The 18,825-nt window shown below is 40.8% G+C and overlaps 1 protein-coding gene across 1 annotated transcript in view; it reads right to left on the reverse strand.

Moving 5' to 3' along the window:
- Nucleotides 1–18,825, reverse strand: part of COL4A5 (collagen type IV alpha 5 chain) — an 81,230-nt gene that overhangs the window by 23,028 nt on the left and 39,377 nt on the right. Inside the window, exons 14-34 of the mRNA XM_041396615.1 lie at nt 16,905–16,958; nt 16,744–16,800; nt 14,461–14,505; nt 14,307–14,360; nt 14,092–14,133; nt 13,495–13,627; nt 12,688–12,861; nt 11,761–11,844; nt 10,455–10,547; nt 9,803–9,873; nt 9,384–9,575; nt 8,824–8,992; nt 8,036–8,128; nt 7,845–7,949; nt 7,182–7,279; nt 6,766–6,916; nt 6,001–6,114; nt 3,424–3,432; nt 2,616–2,783; nt 1,655–1,744; nt 763–912 (exon numbers count right to left, since the gene is read on the reverse strand). Of these exons, the coding sequence (XP_041252549.1) occupies nt 763–912; nt 1,655–1,744; nt 2,616–2,783; nt 3,424–3,432; nt 6,001–6,114; nt 6,766–6,916; nt 7,182–7,279; nt 7,845–7,949; nt 8,036–8,128; nt 8,824–8,992; nt 9,384–9,575; nt 9,803–9,873; nt 10,455–10,547; nt 11,761–11,844; nt 12,688–12,861; nt 13,495–13,627; nt 14,092–14,133; nt 14,307–14,360; nt 14,461–14,505; nt 16,744–16,800; nt 16,905–16,958 (2,146 nt within the window). The remainder of the gene's footprint in view (nt 1–762; nt 913–1,654; nt 1,745–2,615; nt 2,784–3,423; nt 3,433–6,000; nt 6,115–6,765; nt 6,917–7,181; nt 7,280–7,844; nt 7,950–8,035; nt 8,129–8,823; nt 8,993–9,383; nt 9,576–9,802; nt 9,874–10,454; nt 10,548–11,760; nt 11,845–12,687; nt 12,862–13,494; nt 13,628–14,091; nt 14,134–14,306; nt 14,361–14,460; nt 14,506–16,743; nt 16,801–16,904; nt 16,959–18,825) is intronic.

Below are 18,825 nucleotides of genomic sequence, written 5' to 3' on the forward strand. Positions count from 1 at the left end.
TAAACCTACCTTACACAGAAAAAAAAAAATAGTGTCTTAAGAGTCTATCTAGGCTTGTGAGAAATTAATACAATAGGTAAATTAGCACAATAATGGCTGGGACAACATTAGGGAAAAGCATTCTGGCTCTCCCTAGGGTAGAATACTTTTTACTCTTCTCAAGACTAAATTAGAGTTCAAAGGAGACATCAGAACCCTTGGTGGGGGAGGAGAGAGAAGAGAGAAGACAGACTTGAGAAAGGCTTCCAGGCTGCCAACCTCCCAAGCAGAAACACACACAGAGATGACATTCAGCTCACAGGTGGTACAGAGACACCCAAAGGGAGAATACAGAGGTGGTGCACGAGCAGATGACCTGAGCAATTTCATCCTACTGACTGGCAAAGACTGAAGGGCCTTTGAGACAGCAGGAATGCAGCCAGGACAGCAGCTATGAAAACTCTCTCATCATGCTTAGGAATAACTCCTAGAAGACTGAATTGTAATCCTGCTGAAAGCACCTTAGTGCTATTACAAAACAGCCATGTGCCAAGTAATAATAACAGCTAATGAGGAAGGACACTGCGGACTAACCATAAGGAGGAACTTTGTCACAAAATTCTTTTAATAAAAGTCTAAATACAAGACCCTTAAATCACATCTATATTCCAATTTTTTTTTTTTTTCTGTAAGAACGGATGAATAGTAATGGATCCAGTCACAGCTCACCACTGTGTGTAGAGGACAAACCACCTCCCCACACCCACATGCAAAGTTCCTTACCTGGAACACCCGGCTCGCCTTTTTCTCCTTTTGCTCCCAGCTGTTTGGGATCAAGTGTTCCAGGTGGACCTGGCAGACCTGCTTCACCTTTGATGCCTTTCTGCCCCACAGGTCCAGGAGGTCCTGGTGGACCAGGTAATCCACTATTACCTACAGAAGGAAAAAAAAATCCTTAAGGTAGGCTAATTGTTAAGCTTTTTCTTACATAGGCATTCCATGATTTATTCATGAGGCTGGAATTCACCGAACGATCAGGCAGTTTATGGAAGGTGCTCCACAGCATCTTCAGCCCCGGAACAAAGCAGAGTGAATGGAGTGCACAGGGCTGTCTGCCAGCTCTGGGCAGCAGAGGAAGCAGCTGTGCCTGCCTGAGCCACTACCAGCACAAAGGGGTCACAGCAGCTATGGCACCTTTGGATTCAGAGCCTCCTTGTCCTGGAGAGGTGACCCGGGCTTTCTTCTACCAAACTCTTTCAAAATTCATCTCCAACAAGGGGGTTGGGAAAATGCAGAGAGAAGAGACTCTCTCTGATACCTATATAGCTAATTCTTAATGACTACATAACCCTAAGCTACTGATATTCTTCTTTCTGCTGTTTTAAGCAGACTTCAAAACACACTGCAGAAATATTGCCCTACTTCAATGCCATCAATCCAAGGGAAATGTTTCTAAAATAGCTAGCAATTCATGACATCAACTAAATAGTGATTGAAAGCCACAGCTTAAAAAGGCAAAACAATTCTGAACATCAGCACTGTCACAAGACAATAACTTAGGCAAGTCCCAGAAATTAAAAACCTAGATGTTAGTATTACAAAACCTCTTTCAATGCAGGAGAGGGAAAACAGCATTCTGTGTATCCCTTTCAGGGGTGAATAAAACAAACATTACCTTTCAAGCCAGGCAGACCATTTCTTCCAGGAGTTCCTGGAGGCCCTGGAGGACCAGGAGCTCCCATGACACCCATCTCACCTTTGGCACCTAAAAGCATTGAACCAACCACACTGTCATTCTGAACAGAGACTTAAAACCTAACAGGTACCTTAAATTTGCTTCCCTGAATCCCTATGATATTTATTAACCAGCACATGCCTGTTTTAAGGTAATTGCAAGCACTCATTTATTGTATAAATGAATATCATATAAAATGACTCTTGAAAATTGTGGCAATTTTTCCAGTTAGGTCCTGAGAAGAAAATTTGCACTGCTCTGCTATTGTAGAAAGCATGTTTATATCTCCAAGAGGTTTAGTTCTCTGGTTTGAAACACAAATACTACTTGGAACAAACTTGACTTGAGTGAAAGGCAAGAAGACAATTAAGTATACACTACTTCTAGAATCGTTTGTATTGCTCCCTCTGTCTAAGAGATGATCAAAATTCATTTTTAGTATTTCTGTTTCAAAGGGCAAAACAGACTAGCTTAACTGAATAGTCTAACATGTAGAATAAGGAAATTAATACTTAAAACTAAGTAGCATTTATCATGATTTTCTTTAAACAAATTTTATTCTTAATTATAGCAGTGACTAGAAAAAAAAATCACAAAATAAATTAGAAAAGTATCATGACAATGATGATCAAAGCCATATCTGAAAGTTATGAAAAAGAAAAATGTATGAAATATTTAAATCACATTACAGGGAAAAGTGAAAAGGTAACAAGGATTTTAATGCAGCAAATCTTGTTAAAATGCTTTTTTGAAAGTATGAGGTGTAATGGTTACATATATCCAACTATAAATAGGTAGGATGAACACCTAAGCACATTAAGCTGGCATGGCCAAGCACAAAGAGCTTACCACTTGTAACTGCAGTTTGGTCTTTCTCCACAGGTAAAATACATGAACTTACCTGGAAATCCAGGTATTCCATCCCTGCCAGGGGGCCCAGGTGAACCCTGAGGCCCTGGTAGTCCAGGGGGTCCTGGATATCCTGGAGCTCCTTGGTCACCTGGAGGACCAGGGATATCGAAGCCTGGAGGACCTGGATCTCCCTTCTCCCCTGGAACGCCCTGCAGCCCTGGACAATGAGGTTAAGACACAACCTTTTAGCAAAAGGTCAGGCAAGGCTGAGATCTGTGTGTCTGGGTATGGTACTGTAGGAACAGTTTTGGTTGCAATCCATTCCTAGCACTGCTGAAAACCATGCAATTCTTCTAAAACAATTTATTTTTTAATGGCTTCCAAGTGTTAGAAGGCCATATTGTCCCGAAAAGAAGCACGACTAAAATTTTATTAAGATGCAGCAAATGCAATTCATATGTCAAAAGGAAAACAGCTATTTTCAAGAACATTTTAAGTCTAATTATTAAAAGAAAAAGCCAAATTTATTAGACTAGTTGGTATTTTATAATTAGGTATTCAGATTCATATATTTTCATGAATTATTCAATTTTCCTACATTTTAAAATAAGATCAGCTGAATATTTTTGAAGGTTAGCAAAATTTTGCACTGATTGAAAAATAATAATTGTCAAAATATGCTTAAGGTTGTTCAATGCTAATGACCCTGAGCTCAAGGCACTGAAGCAAGCAGGTGGCTCGTTTCCCTCCAGTGCACAGAGTCAGTGAAGATGCTCACTCTGGAAATGTAGCTGACCAAAAAGGAGAACTCATAAATCTCAAGTCAAGAAAAGGGTTTGGTAAAGAAACCACAGTACCTGGGGAACCTGAGGTTCAAAAGCCAACGAATTAGAGCTCATCAGGAAGTTGAGACAGGTAGCAGTAAGCAGTTGTAATAGTCATTAAGTTAGGAGACAAAATAAAGCACATATAGATTAGAACAAAGACCAAAAAAAAAAAGAAAAATCTAAAGTTACTGAAAACAGATCTAAATACAAAGAATTCAATGCTAATGCAGCTAAGAGAAACCAGACTGCAAGGAAACTTGGAGATCTTTTTCAAAGCGCAGCCATCCCTGTATGCAGAAGCCACAAACAGATATTTTCAAATATTGATGGTACATTAAAAAAAAAAATCCCCTCTCTCCTCATCTGTCTTCTTTACAAAAGTGAGGATCAAGCCTTTTCTGATGTTTCCTACAAAACTCTCATTTCTAGACACTGGCTTGGACCCCTTCTGAACACCAGAGCACACCCTATCAATCAGCTTCTCATTGATTGGCCCCACATTCTGTTAAATCCCTCCAAATATGGATTTTCAAAAGATGTTCCTTCCTTACTACACAAAAAAACATCCAATATTTTCCCCCATTCTTTTAGTTCCATTATGTAAGTGTACATTGTTACACCACAGATGGTATACTGCATGTTGCATGCCCTGGCATAGTCTGAGATAATTGACACCACCATGCCAAAACCTCATAAATAACTCCAAGGCAGCAGAATTCCAACTCTGTAATGGTGACCCCACTCTCAGCTCCAGGAACAAGTTTAGGAGTGATGTCACCACGTGTTCTTTGCACACTGAAAAGGTAGATTGAATTTTCTTGATGGCATAAACTGTAGACTTGCATTTATTTAATTCTAAGCATGTTCCCCTCTGGCAGAAGCTTATCACTGCTTTAAACCATGGTGTCATGTGCCTGCAGTGGCTACTTTGCACAGAAAAAACACAGTACCAGATGATGGACATGCTCTGTGTTCAAGGGCTTTCAATCAGCAAGTAGGAAAAAAAAACCCCAAAACATAATATGTAGGACAAACTCCATACCTAGAATGGTAAAGATATTTTTTCAAATTGAAAATAATTCCAGTCTAATTTCTGGTCTCAAAAATGTAACCACATCATAATTAGAACAATATATACAACACAGTAAATTCTAAAGTAATTTGTTACGTAGTCAAAAAAGGAAAAATGTTGAGCTATTGCAAACTAGTTGAATAAATGGTGGTGCAGAGAAAGCAAATTCTGAACAGGGACTTCCTTCCAAGAATTTTCCAAATTACCTGAAAAACACAGTCCCAGGAACTTTACCCTAATGCTGCACAAAGGATCAGAATCAAAACAGCCTAGAAGAACACACAAGGGATGGGAAAAGGGAATGTAAGGCATTCTGCACAGAACAGAGACAGAGCAGTGCCAAGGGAAATAAGGATTTCTCATGCAGGACCTTCCAGCATGCACCAGATTTCAGAGTCCCATGCTGTTAATAGCCACACTGATTAGTCAGTACAGACATGAAGAGTGAAAATAAAGGCATTTCAAATCCATCAGCTCTAGTAATCATTGCACATTTGTCAACATTGGAATTTTGCAGAATATACTGGTGGTCACATCAAATCAAACTCTGGCTAGCACCAGAGGAGATGGTACAGGAAGACAAAAGAACATGCATTGGACGAAACATTCAAACCCAAACTAATCCATCCCCCCCTCACCCCAAAATCAGGTCCTTCTGTTTCATTTAGCCTCCAGTGCAGCTCAGGACCCTACAGTCAGCACAGCCAGCCAGGCACAGGACCCACTGCTGCCCCAGGGAGCCCCTGTGTGCCTTGTGCCAACCCCCTCTGGGCCCTGCTCCCAACACTGGGCACATCCCAGCCTTGCTGGTGCCCTGATCACATGTTCCTTGCCCCTCTCAGGAAGAGCAGATTTAAACATGACCCACACTGTACATGCAAGCAGAACTCAAGCTCCATGGGTCCGTTTACTCAAGTGCTTGTCCACCCTGTAGACAGCACTTTGCTGTATCTCAGCTCTCAGTTCATAAAGATCTGAATATGACCAACCAAGCCATGATCCACGGTCTTAGAGCTAGCCATGACTTTGTCAGCATGCATTGCAAACAATGACAAGCCCGGTGCTGACACACAAACACGTTCAAATAGTGTAGCTCACAGACATGCAACACAAACATTTTACAGGCATGGCAGAATGAATTATTTTATTAAACACTGGAACTGGATGGGTTTGGAAGGACTTCGGTGCAAGGCATGCTGAAGACCACAGGAAGTGTTCTCACTGTGGTGACTGCCACATATCTGCAACATCAAGAGTTGATGCACAGCAAGCCCATTCACTGAATGAAAGGAAAAGGAATTTCCCTGAACAATCTTTGTGAATAGAATGATGTACATGCATGCACATGTACCCTTCTGTATAGAGATGGAACAATATCTTCATCAATCACCAGTCATTTTAGACAAAAGGCAACCAAACTCCCTTCAGAGACAAACTTCATTATCAGTCTATCTGTGAGTGGAACTGTCAGCCTCCTGTGTCCCTGCTTGTATATGCCAGAAATAACCTATGGGAACCATCCATGTAAGTTTTACCTGGGGGGCCAACAGGACCTGGAGGTCCTGGAGATCCAGGAGGACCTTGACCACCAATGCCAGGGATGCCTGGTGGGCCTGGAAGTCCTGGTGGTCCACTTGGTCCAGGGTCACCTAAAAGAAAATTCTTGTTTAGTCGAATACTGAACTAATTTCAGAGACATTTGCTTTCAGAGCAGAGCAGAGTCCCTGCACATTGTACTTGAAATCTCATCCTTGCATGCAAACAAACATTGATCTAACAGAGAAAAAACCACACTCCAGAGGCTATTTCCCAAGGCCAGAGATTTGTCCTCAGTCAACGTGGACCACATGAAGTTTATGTTTCTAGGCTACACACACATATATATTGCACCATCATCCACATCAAACTCCAAAGATGCTCTCCAGCAAACCAGGCATGCTGGGCAGGTCAGTACAGACCATGGTCAAGAGCAGAGGTAAATGAACTGCTAACTCTGTGCATGTGGAAGCACAGTGCATCTAAATGACAATTATTCTATCAATAAAGCTTTACCTCCATATAAACATTATTTATCTTTAGAATACAGAGCTTCAAGTACTGACCCACAGATTGGGATTTACTCCCTTAGCTGCCTTTTGAGAACACAATTTTCCATTTACACAGGTGTGTCTGCTTTGGAAAAACTGATTTTGAAGTAATTGCTCTAAAGTCAGCGCTGCTTGTATTTAACTGCCATATGCCTCCCAGCACAGCTACATTTTTAAAAGTTCTACAGGGGAACAAAACAGGGTTCTCCATACCTTTGGGCCCTGGCGTTCCATCAAAGCCTGCCTGGCCTGGGAGACCAGGATTTCCTGGGAAACCAGGATCACCTTTAGGTCCTTGAACTCCTTTTATGCCTGGGGGTCCTGGGGGCCCAGGTGGTCCTGGAACTCCAAATCCACGGTCTCCCTGTAACAAATAAATTTTTTAAAAAAATTAAAAGAGGATTTTCTAATTTTAGCCTCTCCTAAAAATGTTAAAATTAATAAATTAAAAATGGCCACCATCTTAGAGTTCAATTTCTATTTTACTACCCCCTCTCAAAATGTCAAGTAAAATATTTTACTTCCCTACCAACAAAAGCTGAGAACAAGAGGTGAAATCCTCCTCACCATCTTCCCAATGACACAGAAAAAGCTCTAAGGGAAGTTTTATGGCAAACAGAAACACAGACCTTCTCCCCTGGGAAACCAGGTGGTCCAGGAGGTCCATCCAGACCAGGGCGACCTGGAGTTCCTGGAGCTCCGGGTGGGCCTGGAGTCCCTGGGAAACCTACACAAAACAGGAAGATTAGGGAGCAGAAAGGACACCAGAGAGCGTTAGAACAACTCCTCCAGACATGCCTAAAGCCCATGAAAAGAGGTTCTGTTCTAGCCCAAGCATACTTGAAGGGGGACCCATTCAGCTGAGAGAACTTCTGAGCATTCAGTCTTTGCCACAAGGGGTCTCTGGGACTCTCAGAGGGGGCACTCCCTATGTTTTGGTCTTTTACAAAAATCACAAGCAGTTCACATCAGAAACATTAACATCTTGAGGCAGCATTTGGAGATCATTTATTGATGCAAGCTCATTTCCCAAAGTTTTATCAAAGTATTATTGGTTTACTGAAAAATGCAAGCTACTGAGAAGGAGCAGGACAGTGAACAGAGTAATAAGAGCTCAGCAGTTTTTTCTTCTGGTATTTCTGAAACTGTTATAAAGATGAATAACTTTAGGACAAACATTTTTAAAAGGATTCTAGAGACAAAGTCAACTCACTAGTAAAAAGTGAAGAGACAGTACCCCTTAAGCCCCCTCTTCCTGCCAGTACAACACAGTGCCAGGACAGTAAACATACCCTTGGGGCCTGGTGGACCTGGAAGTCCAATGCCAGGAATACCTGGCTCTCCCTTTGCACCTGGGATGCCAGGTAAACCACGCTGACCTGGCTGACCAGGATCTCCTGTAAAAAGAAGAATATCAACATAGTTATCCAGAATCAGAATAAAAAGCTCTTGGAATCCCCTGGGTATCTAGCTACTGCTTTACCTGGAAGACCTGGATCACCAATTCTTCCTGGAGGACCAGGGGGACCAGGAACTCCTGGTTCTGTAATAGTCTGGCCAGGGTCACCTTTTGGACCTAAAACCAAAAAGCAGAAATGTGAATCACTCAGTAGGAGTTGCTTTTCTGGTTTTTTTGTTGTTTTTTTTTTTTCTTTTTTCTTTTTTTTTTTTTTTTTGAAAGCAGAAATAATGCCAGTCCCATCCCAAGCTTACAAAGAACTCAGACATCAGCAATACTTTATTCAATAGGCTCTGTAGTCCCAAGCCCCACAAAGCACTTAGAGGTTCAGAAGCCCTGTTCAATGCTCAGTTTTTCTGAACTGTTATTTTTTAATAGGTTCATCCTAGGTACCATCATGTGAATAGTATTTCCATAGCTGACACCAGCACTACTTGATTAGGATCTGTGTAGTTGACAAGAAAGTTACAAAAGCAAACTTGTTCAAAGCAAGCCCTTTTTTCCCCAGTCTGTTTTAGCTGCAGTATAGCCAAGCATACAAAGTGCATTTCCACTGCAGTCAGTGGGGAAGGAGAAACTTCCCTGGAGGTCAGAGCAGAAGGTGAAGCACGTGCCTAAAGTGACTTGACACAGATGCTGCCCTCCCTCTGGTGCTGTGAGGACCCTCAGTAAGGGAGCACACAAATAGCAGGTCATACAAAGTTGCTAGGAAATGTTTAAGAGCAGTATTATGTGCTGAGAACTACCTGGAACAGAAGGGGCAAAGTTTGGCTTTGCAGCACCTGCTCAACAGCACACAGAGACCAACTCACCTGGGACACCAGGAGGCCCTGGACGGCCAGATACACCTTGGATGCCCTTTTCACCAGGTGAGCCTTGTGGACCAAAACCAGGAGGTCCAGGAAGCCCTTTCTCTCCAGGAGGACCTGGTATCCCTGGGTCACCTGGAATACCCATTTCTCCTTTGAATGCAACACTGCCCTGAAAACAGAAAGAGCATGATGCTTTGAAACTCTCTGGCAGTCTCCATCCTTCCAGCTCTCATGAGCTGCCTACATCTTGCTAACATGGTAGAGAGCAGGCCTAAACCTGGCTACAATTCCTCTCAGTACACAGGGGAAATGTAGACAATGGCAGAAGGGTTCTTCTGACACTGTCCAAGAGGAGTCTCAGCTTATTTCAAGAGCACTGGCAGATTCAGGAGGCACCTCAGTGTATCATCACTAGACTGGCATTTATTGAAGAGAATTCCTGCCTTATCACATAGAGACAAAGTGCATTTGTGGCAGCTCTATTATCTGCACTATGTCAAATGCACACAGGACTTCCCAAAACATCCATCCAGTCAAGGACAGCCTAAAATGGCACTCACAGGTTCCCCCTTAGGGCCAGGCAAACCTGGCAGTCCATCTCGTCCAGGAGTGCCATCTATGCCAGGGAGACCTGGGGGTCCTGGGAAGCCAGGGTCTCCTTTGTCACCTTTCAGTCTTGGAGAAGTCAGGACATCCCCTGGGTCTCCTTTAGGACCAGGTCTACCAGGAGCACCTGGGGTGCCTGGGAAGCCCTGAGGAAGGAAAAAAAAAAAGAAAGAAAGAGAGCAAAGAAGGTATTTTAGGTTTTTTTTTCACTCAGTTTGAGTATGGAACAATGTACAAATCATGCATTCAGGATAGTTATGGACAAAAAAATACGTATTAGACAATAAATTAAATCTATTGTTTACAGATCTACCTATCATGCAAGACAAACGAGACACTATTTTCCCCACCAGAACATAACACCACCACTTACTGGTGGCCCTACAAGGCCAGTTAATCCAGGAAGCCCCTTTTCACCTTTTGGTCCAGGAAAACCAGGAGAACCTGAATAGTGCAGAAAAACAAAAGAAAAACAAACCTGGAGAGGCTGCAATATCAAACATTACATTTCATTGATAATAGCTAAGTTGTTTTAAAACCAGACAAAGTTTACTCTTGGTTTTTTGGGGTTTTTTTTTGAGAGCTTCATTTTATTTCAGCAGAAACATATTTGCAACTCTAAGTTGAACCAGTAGTGTCAAGAAACATCATGCTTTTAAAAAGCTCCAGCTCTTCCATTATTCCAGGAACAGCAGTAGTAGAAGTTTATTTTTCTCTCTCAGTTAAATCTGCAGCAGACCCTAAACATTCAAAATGCAGAAAGTTTGCAAGGCTGTCTTTGAACAGATAAATATTTCTCAAAGACTAGATTTTCAAAGAATGAGTTTCTGTTTTACACACACCCATCTTGCTTCTTTCCAACTGTGCAAAACGCAACATGCGCCAACTCTGCACTGGAACTGAAAATGCACATTTGAACTTGTACACGATATACGGATATATTGTGACCATTCTACCCAGACAACCCTGATAAAAAGTAACTTTATGGAATATATTAAGCCAACTAGTGAAGACTCCAGCCCTACCTGGACTACCCGGAGGTCCTGGTGGTCCCCTCTCCCCAGGAGGACCACTTACTCCAGTTCCTATGCAGTTGAAGCATGTGTCTCCTCGATCACCTAATAAGATTTGCATTGAAAAAGTGTACTTGAGCATCAGGTGTTAGAAAATATTAAAAGAATTCAGCACAACAGCGACTGTTTTCTTGCTACTGATCTATAATACCAGGTCCAAAGTGACTACCTGAAATAATTATTGCTTAAAATTAGAAGCCTCCTCCCTCCCCACAAGTTAAACTGAAGCTTTTTGGTGGCTAGGAGTCAGACAACCAATATCAGAGATGATTAGAATGTATTTATGACAGTGAAAAATAATTAAAACAAAACCAGGGCTTTCAGATATAGAAAATAAAACTATGGACTTCTTTTTCTCAGCAATAATGTCCCCTTTTAAAGTAGGTACTTGACACTTCTAACTACAACTATAAACTACATGTATCAAAACCCCAAACTTAAATTCCAAGAGTACAAAATAAATATTGGGAATGTTTCATTGATTTGAAAGTAGAGTAAAAGTATTTAATGAGTAAAAAAATATTTGTTTCAAGAAGCTTAGGAATTTCCTTCACATATAGACTCATGTGACATTCATCAGTGAAACATTTGAGCATTTCATTTAGGTTAATTAGTTAATCTTTACAATCTCCATGACAAAAAATATTTTTCTTTGAAGTGAGTACAAAATTAAGTGAGATGTCTAAGGTCATTTATGATGTCCATGGTTGGGCTAGGAAAAGATTCTCACTTACCCATATCAGCATCCTCATTGCAAGGTTGTCTTTTTGGAAACAAGGATATATATTAAATATGACTTTCTTTTGCTTAGCAAACAAACAAACTCACTGCAGATTGACCAGCTCAAATTGGGAGTTTTGTATTTATAACTTTAATGCTGCTTTCCATAAAAAAATGTCAAATGTATTAATTTACTAGAAAACATTTTCACACAGACTTGGCCAGACTTGCTTGCTGTTACAAAGCACACAGTTTCTATCTGCCTGGGATATACTCATAAATCTCAGGTTCCATTTACTTTATTAGAGATCGTTATTGGTTGTAGCCTCAGTCACTCAGACTCCTGTGCTTTAATATTAGGTGTGAAGGAATATCCTACACTCAAAGCAAACAGCTTTCTTATACAGAGACATAAAACATCTGCACTCAACCGTACTGGGAAGGGGCACCATTAATCACTATTTAATGCAGGCTTTACGTTTTCTACCAAAGTTTAAAAAAAAGGAGAAAAATAGAAAATATAGCCAGGACACTGCACCTTTTTGGCCTCGCTCCCCTGTAAAACCTTGTTGTCCTGGAATTCCTGGAGGACCTGGTGGCCCTTGCTCACATAACCCTTCACCTAAGGAAAATCAGGAGAGGTTTTAATATCTATTTGTATTAGACTGACAGCAGCACCAAATACATGTACTCAGTACAAAAATGTATTTGTGTGGAGATTCTAATACACCCACAGTAATCATAGACCAAACATTTTGGCAATTCAGACAGGATTGCTGGTGAAAACCCACACATGTAATTCAATCTCAAAAGTAAACAGTGATATTACACAACAATCTTCAATTCTTTACAACCTCAACCATCTCCCACTGCTTTCCACAGCCTACACACTTCCATCTCTACACTTCACTCTGATGTTCAGCCTCATCATAAAAACATGCCTATGAATCATCATCAGAGCAAGGGCACTTCAGATGCCAATGCCATCCAGACACTAAATTCCTTCCTGAACCATGTCAGCCCCTCTCCACTACAGCTTTCCAGTTCTTATATTCCATCTGCCGTCCCCCACTCTCCTTATACCAAAGAAAAGCTAAGTGCTTTCATCCAAAGTGTCCACTCCAAAGCTAATTTCATGTGGTCTACACACTAGAATATTTAAGACATGAAACTGGAATTCTGTGAGAAGTTACACCTTTGACTCTCCTGCTATCACAGCTCTTAGCAGGGAACAAATTCTGTACCTCTCCTTAAGCCTAAGGTTCTCCTACAGATGTCTTGATTTGCAATGGGAGCAGCTTGGAGAACCTACAGCAACAGAATCTCATGGACTTCAGCTGCTGATAAACATCTTTGGAGGTGGAATTAAAAAAACCCAAACAAACAAACCACAGAAACCCAAACCTAAACAAGTGTCAAAGCTGTTTAGTCTCTTCTACTTGCTGTTTATGTGATCATCACTTACCAGGAGCAACAGATGGTGCAGGTGGCCCTGGGGGACCCGGTGGTCCTGGCGGTCCTTGTGGTCCCTCGACTCCTGGTTGCCCAGGAATAGAAACCCCAGGTAAACCTGGATCTCCCTTCTGTCCTCTCTCACCAGGTAAGCCAGGTGGGCCAGGAGGTCCAACAGTAGTGATCCCTAAGACAGGAAGGACTTAGTTCCTTGCTAGCTTAATGGTTTACATCACATTTTTGCAAGGATGACAACGATACACATTTCATATTTTTGGAGATGTTTGTTTGAATAATTGACCTGAAACTCGACAACTAAGTTTATGATAGGGAAAAAAAAAAGGCAAAACGAACAAAAACCAGGACTAACGAAAGAATTACTGATGAGAAAAAACCCCATATATACGCTGTATCATTAAAATCATTATGTTCCTCTCTGTGCATGTATAATGCACACACAGGTGTCACTGCTTACTCCCACTGCAGACTCAGATAATCTCCTAACAGACATGTGGCACACAAAATTTTCTCTGTGTAATGCAATAGACAACATACATTAATTATAGATGAGTGATATGAGACAGACTACCCCTAGGAGCATAAAGCTAGTATCTGATCAGCATCCTCACTTCACCACAGCAAGGGCAATGAATGCTCAGAATTCCTCACATTATCCCCAGAAGTTCAAGACTATCCCTCAAGCTCAAAGGTAGCTCTAAATAGTCTGCCTTCTGGTAAAAGGAGTGAGTGAAGACTGCAAAGCCAAATACCCAATTCACACGTTTGAGCACACAACTTCATTTAAAGCTTGTACTCCTACCTGGAGATCCTGGCAAGCCAGGTGGGCCTGGCCTACCAGAGAATCCACGCTCCCCTTTGGCTCCTGGAAGCCCTGGCAATCCTTTGCTACCTTTTGGTCCCACTGTTGCATCAATGCCTGGTCTTGGAACAACCTGTAAATGTTACATGCTCATGTGAAGCTAATTGCTGAGAAAAGAGTCATTGGAATCATAAAGAGTTGTGAGGGAGGGAAAGTTCAACATACTTTGAACCTTATGCCAATGACAGGATGCTTTCCCCACTCCACTGAATTACCAGGGAAAATTCCAGTAAAGAGCACTCCCCAATAGGAAGCTGTTTGCCTGCCAAGCCAACATAGTTACAACAGGCTTCAGTGAGGCTGACTCAGTCCTGCTGGTCTGAGGTTATAGTCCAGCCTATGTTTGTGACCCAGCAAATCCGAGAGCACAGAACTGATCTTGAAAGAAGGAAACCATTGTTTCTGTTAGTGTATGTATGAAAAATTTTCTGGTGCTCTTGGTGTTGTATCCAGAGATAGGACTCTCAGACAGCCAAGAACTACAATGAAACAACACTGTCAACCAAATGCAGAAAAAATAAAGGATCAGCAACTTACAATTCCAGGAGGACCAGGGGGACCCATGTCACCTTTTTCACCCTACCAATGAAATGAAGAGCATTTTTGATACTGTGCAGCACTACATAAACAAGTTATTGCAAATATTCCTCAACACAGCAAAGGCAATGCAATTACTACTCAGGCAGAAATGAACTCAGTGATGGCAAATTTTCCATCTATGACAGCAATATTAACAAAAAATCCTGGCATACCTTTTCACCATCTCTTCCTGGAGCACCATTTATTCCAGGCCCACCAGGTAAACCCTTCAAGAAAAGGGAAATATAATCACATTCAGATCTTCTCCATATCAAAAGAAAAGCTTATAAAGAGTCTGTTTAGATTAAAAACATATTAATTACTCACATCCCTACCAGGCTGACCAGGTTCTCCATCTTTGCCAGGCTTTCCCTTCAAAGACAAATATGCATTGAAATAACATGCTTCAGTGGTAAAGAATTCCTATGGAAATTATGTTACTTGTTTCCCATTTTTCAATAAATCAAACTATCCAGAATACAGTCCCTGGGACAACACAAAGACATCAACCATAACCAATGGAGTTACCTAAACTGAGGTTCCATTTTGAAAACCAGAGCACAAAGCAATGACAGTCTCAGAGTAATGCTGGGTAAATACAGCACAAAATGATCTCCAGTTAACTACTGCTGATTCATTGGGCTTACTACTCCTTTTATTTTAGCATTAGAGAAATTCTTTATTTGGAAAACAGATCCTAAACCCCTAAATAGTAGAACACTATATTTAATTAGGAAATTAGTATAATGTGACCGGTGAAACTAAATAAAACTTTTTGTTTGACTTTTGACTCTCCTTTAAATCCACATGACTTTCTCATTAGTACCAATGAAAATACAAGACGAAGTTCTGCTCAAAGAAGTGACTTCTAAAAGTCATGCTCTTGCTGAACAGATTTGTCATTGCTGCAACAAAAGCAGGGCAAGCTCCTCTTGATTCCAGACCATTCACAGGGCAGACAAATGGCACTTTCTTGTCAGAGTCACAGAAGCCATGTCTGGGGGCACCTGCTGGAGCAGAACTAGAGCAGGCGATTGAGCTTCACCTAGTGAACCTTCCTCAGTGCCAAGATCAGCTCTCAGTCACTGAGAAACTGATAACAAGACCTCACAGATTTAGTGAATCAGAGTATAATGTGATTTGTGATGTTTCTTTTCACTAGTGATGAGTTCTAACTCTCAAAATTGAGGTTTTAAGATTTCCTGTGAATGTGCAGAACTATCTATTTGAATATGCAGACTGACATTTTTATGAATATATATGAAATGGCTTTGAGCCTCACAGAATCATATGGAGCCCTAAAGTGCAACTTTAAAGTAACTTAATAGCAAAACTGCACTTCAAGTATGCAACATGCCCAGATTCAGAGTAATAAAACCAAACAAAAATATTGGTAAACAAGATTTTGGCAAAAGGCATCTGACGTATCCCCCCCTCAGGACTTTTATCCTTTCAGATCTTTGCAAATTTATGTGGTTCCCATTTACTTTTGCAGAGAGAAGCAACAATTTAAAGTGCACTCGAAATATGAGACTTTTGGCTTGGTAAATCTGCTTTCCATGCTCTTTAAGAGAGACAAATCAAAGCCCTTCTATAAATCTCAGCAACTACGAAGGATTTTATCTGCAGTACCAAACATTTTTTCCACTGTATTTATTTCCTATGGAAATTGGAAAACCTACTACCAGCATGTTTCTAAAGTGTTTATACATTGTCCAATTAACCAGAGCAGAACTTGTGCCTTGATTTTCAAAGGCACTACGTTGATGAAACAATGCATTCAGAAGCTGTGGAAGTGAAGATTGAATGTTTTGAGCTGGTTACAGCCTCTTTTTTTTTGCTAGTCCAGCCCATGTTATTTTTATCCTACTTCTTAGCACTTCTATGATCTTCTTCAGCTTTTCTGAGCTGTGAGATCCAAGTACATTTAAATTCCAGGATTGATTTGAGTCTGATCAGGAGCAAAGTGACTCCTGCTATCCCCAGATAAAGCTATCCTGACTTGTGCCCTCCCCAGATAGCACATAAATCAAGGCACTCTCTTGGGAAGTGACAAATACTTTTGGTCTTGAGAGAGTTCAGAGACTTGGTTCTGTGACTCACCTCACAAGCAAACCCATCAAGAATGAGTTTACATGGACCAGCTTATATATTTATATATATATATATATTTATATATATATATATTTATATTTTTATATATATATATATATCTACACACACACACCAATCTCATGCTGCTTGGCAACCCAGTACAGAGCAAACTGAATGAAGACCCTTTCTAAAAGGAAACAGAAAACTGCTGCTTCAGACAAGCAGTCCAACAACTCTGAAGGTTCACATGTTAACCAGGTAACAGAGTTTAAACTCTTTTCTCCTGCCCCCTAAACTAAGATCTACATGTAGACAATTCTGTCAGAAAGCACAGAGCCACAGCTAGAAGCACTGTCATGACCCCTGTACGTCATCTGCCAGCTGCCAGGTTACAAGGAGAAAAAAAAGGAGTCTCTTACCCATAAGCTGATGGCCCCACCTGAATTCAACATTTGCTTAATTGTCAAAGATAACACTGAATGGAAAGATAAATGTTTGGTTAAACAGACTACTTACTCTTTTGCCTGGTTCTCCTTGCTCACCTTTTTCACCTTTCACACCACCGGGAAGACCCTGGACACACAAACGTCATCTTAAACTGAGCCCACAAGCCAGAGCAGAATGAAGTTACAGTTCTGATACAGATGCATCAAAATAGAACTAAGAGTTCTACTCACAGGAGGGCCTGGAGGCCCAGGAAGTCCTGGTGGGCCTGGATCACCTGGAATTCCCTGTCAAGCATGGGCAGAGAAAAAGAGAATTAAAGCTTTCACCACTCCCTAGCAGCTCAGCTGACTTTTTTTCTTAACTAGAATATTTTTGCTGTTGTTTAGATTCCAAGTTATAAAGGATCATATTTTTTCTTTCTTTGTGTGGAATTTCAAGTAAATCTATAAATTTTATTAACTGCTCATCCTGTTTATTTAGATGATTCACTCCAACAAATACACAGCTGCCTCTTGCATGCACTGCAGCAGCTGGCTTGCTGGCCTGCAGGTGCTATGCAATAGTCAAGAGAAGAAAGGAAAAAAGGGAGAAAGAACAAACAAATGCCAAATCCTGCTGAAATTATAGGAGCAACAGTCACTAGATGACTGGTAATTGCTGAAATTGAGAGGCCATCAGGATCAAAGTATGTTTGTCAGAAAAGTATCACAGGCTCATTGTGTTAAAAACTTCTCATTTCTATTTTGTCTTATTACACCTTTTCACTATTAACCTAAAGAAAAGTTACAGGCTACTGAATCCTCAAAAAGTTTCTGTGCAGTGCCCATTATTTTCTTGGAGTCATCCCAGACTCAAGCCCATCAACACACTTGGTTTTAGTCAAAAATCATAGGTGGAGGCACATACCAGAACTCCACGTGCATTTCACAAAAAAAAGTCATTGCAATATTGACATTTTTTAATGATTGTGCACTACCAAGCAAACATTTTGCAGATGGAGGCACTACCAGAACTCCATGTGCATTTCACAAAAAAGTCACTGCAATGTTGACATTTTTTAATGATTGTGCACTACCAAGCAAACATTTTGCTAAACTAAAAACCAATTTGCAGACTTGGAAATCATTATAAATGTTGGTCAAAGGCAAAGCACTCAGAATGTTTATAATTCTTAGTGCTTTAAAAGGAGTGCAGATAGAATGCTCTTACTTTGTGCATTTACATAAATTAGTGCCAGTGTAATTAGTCCTTCAGGGGTCCCTAATGACAGAAGCAAATTATTTTGACCCAAATCAGATTAATTTTTGCTTCAACAGTGTGGTCAAAATGTTACCTTGTGTTTTCTTAGAATTAAAAAGACTCACAATGCTGCTCTACTTTCTGTCCTATCACCCAGTTACAGACAAAACCAGAGACCTTCCTAGGATGACTGTGCACTGCACAGCAGCACACAGTTCTAATTAATGCCTTAGTGGTGCTTAATGCTCTTCTGAAAGGAAAAGTAACAAATGGTTTTGATCAAGATGAAGGGCAGAATTGCCCTACACCCTGCTCAGATAAAATACTGCTGTGTCCCAAAGCTTTCTTCTCTGACACATTTCCCAAGACAAGAAGGTGGAAAGGAAGAAACTGATGCAAACACTGATGGAAGAAACTAATAGTTTACAGTTCAGTTACTACAGTGACATTTGCAAAATAGCCAGAGCACAAAAATGTGCTTTCAACACTTTCCTCAAAATATCTACCTCAACTCTTCCATTACCCAGGGTGGTATTTGAGAACATCACAAAAACTTCAAGGCAAATGTGACATCCAAGCACCCAGGATCCTGCTGGTTTTGCTCAGACTGTCTGTGGCACTCAGAATTAAACAAAACTGCAGAATGTTCCCCAGTGAAAAAGAAAGAGAAAAAAAGTGTAATAACTCAAAAAATGCTAACCCTCCAAATGACCTTCTGTTATTTATGGGTAGGGAGGGATCTATACCAATCAAACCAGTACTTTGAGCTTACTTGTAACAATATGGCTGATATTTACTTATGAGATGCCAGAAACAGGGAAAGCACTTTATTCAGACCACAAGGAATAAAGATCTTGGGGCATCACTAATAACTAAAAAAGACGAAATTGAATTAAAATTTTTGAAAGACTT

Source organism: Onychostruthus taczanowskii, unplaced genomic scaffold, assembly GCF_017590055.1.
Source record: "Onychostruthus taczanowskii isolate IOZ18803 unplaced genomic scaffold, ASM1759005v1 scaffold13, whole genome shotgun sequence".
Classification (NCBI taxonomy): domain Eukaryota; kingdom Metazoa; phylum Chordata; class Aves; order Passeriformes; family Passeridae; genus Onychostruthus; species Onychostruthus taczanowskii.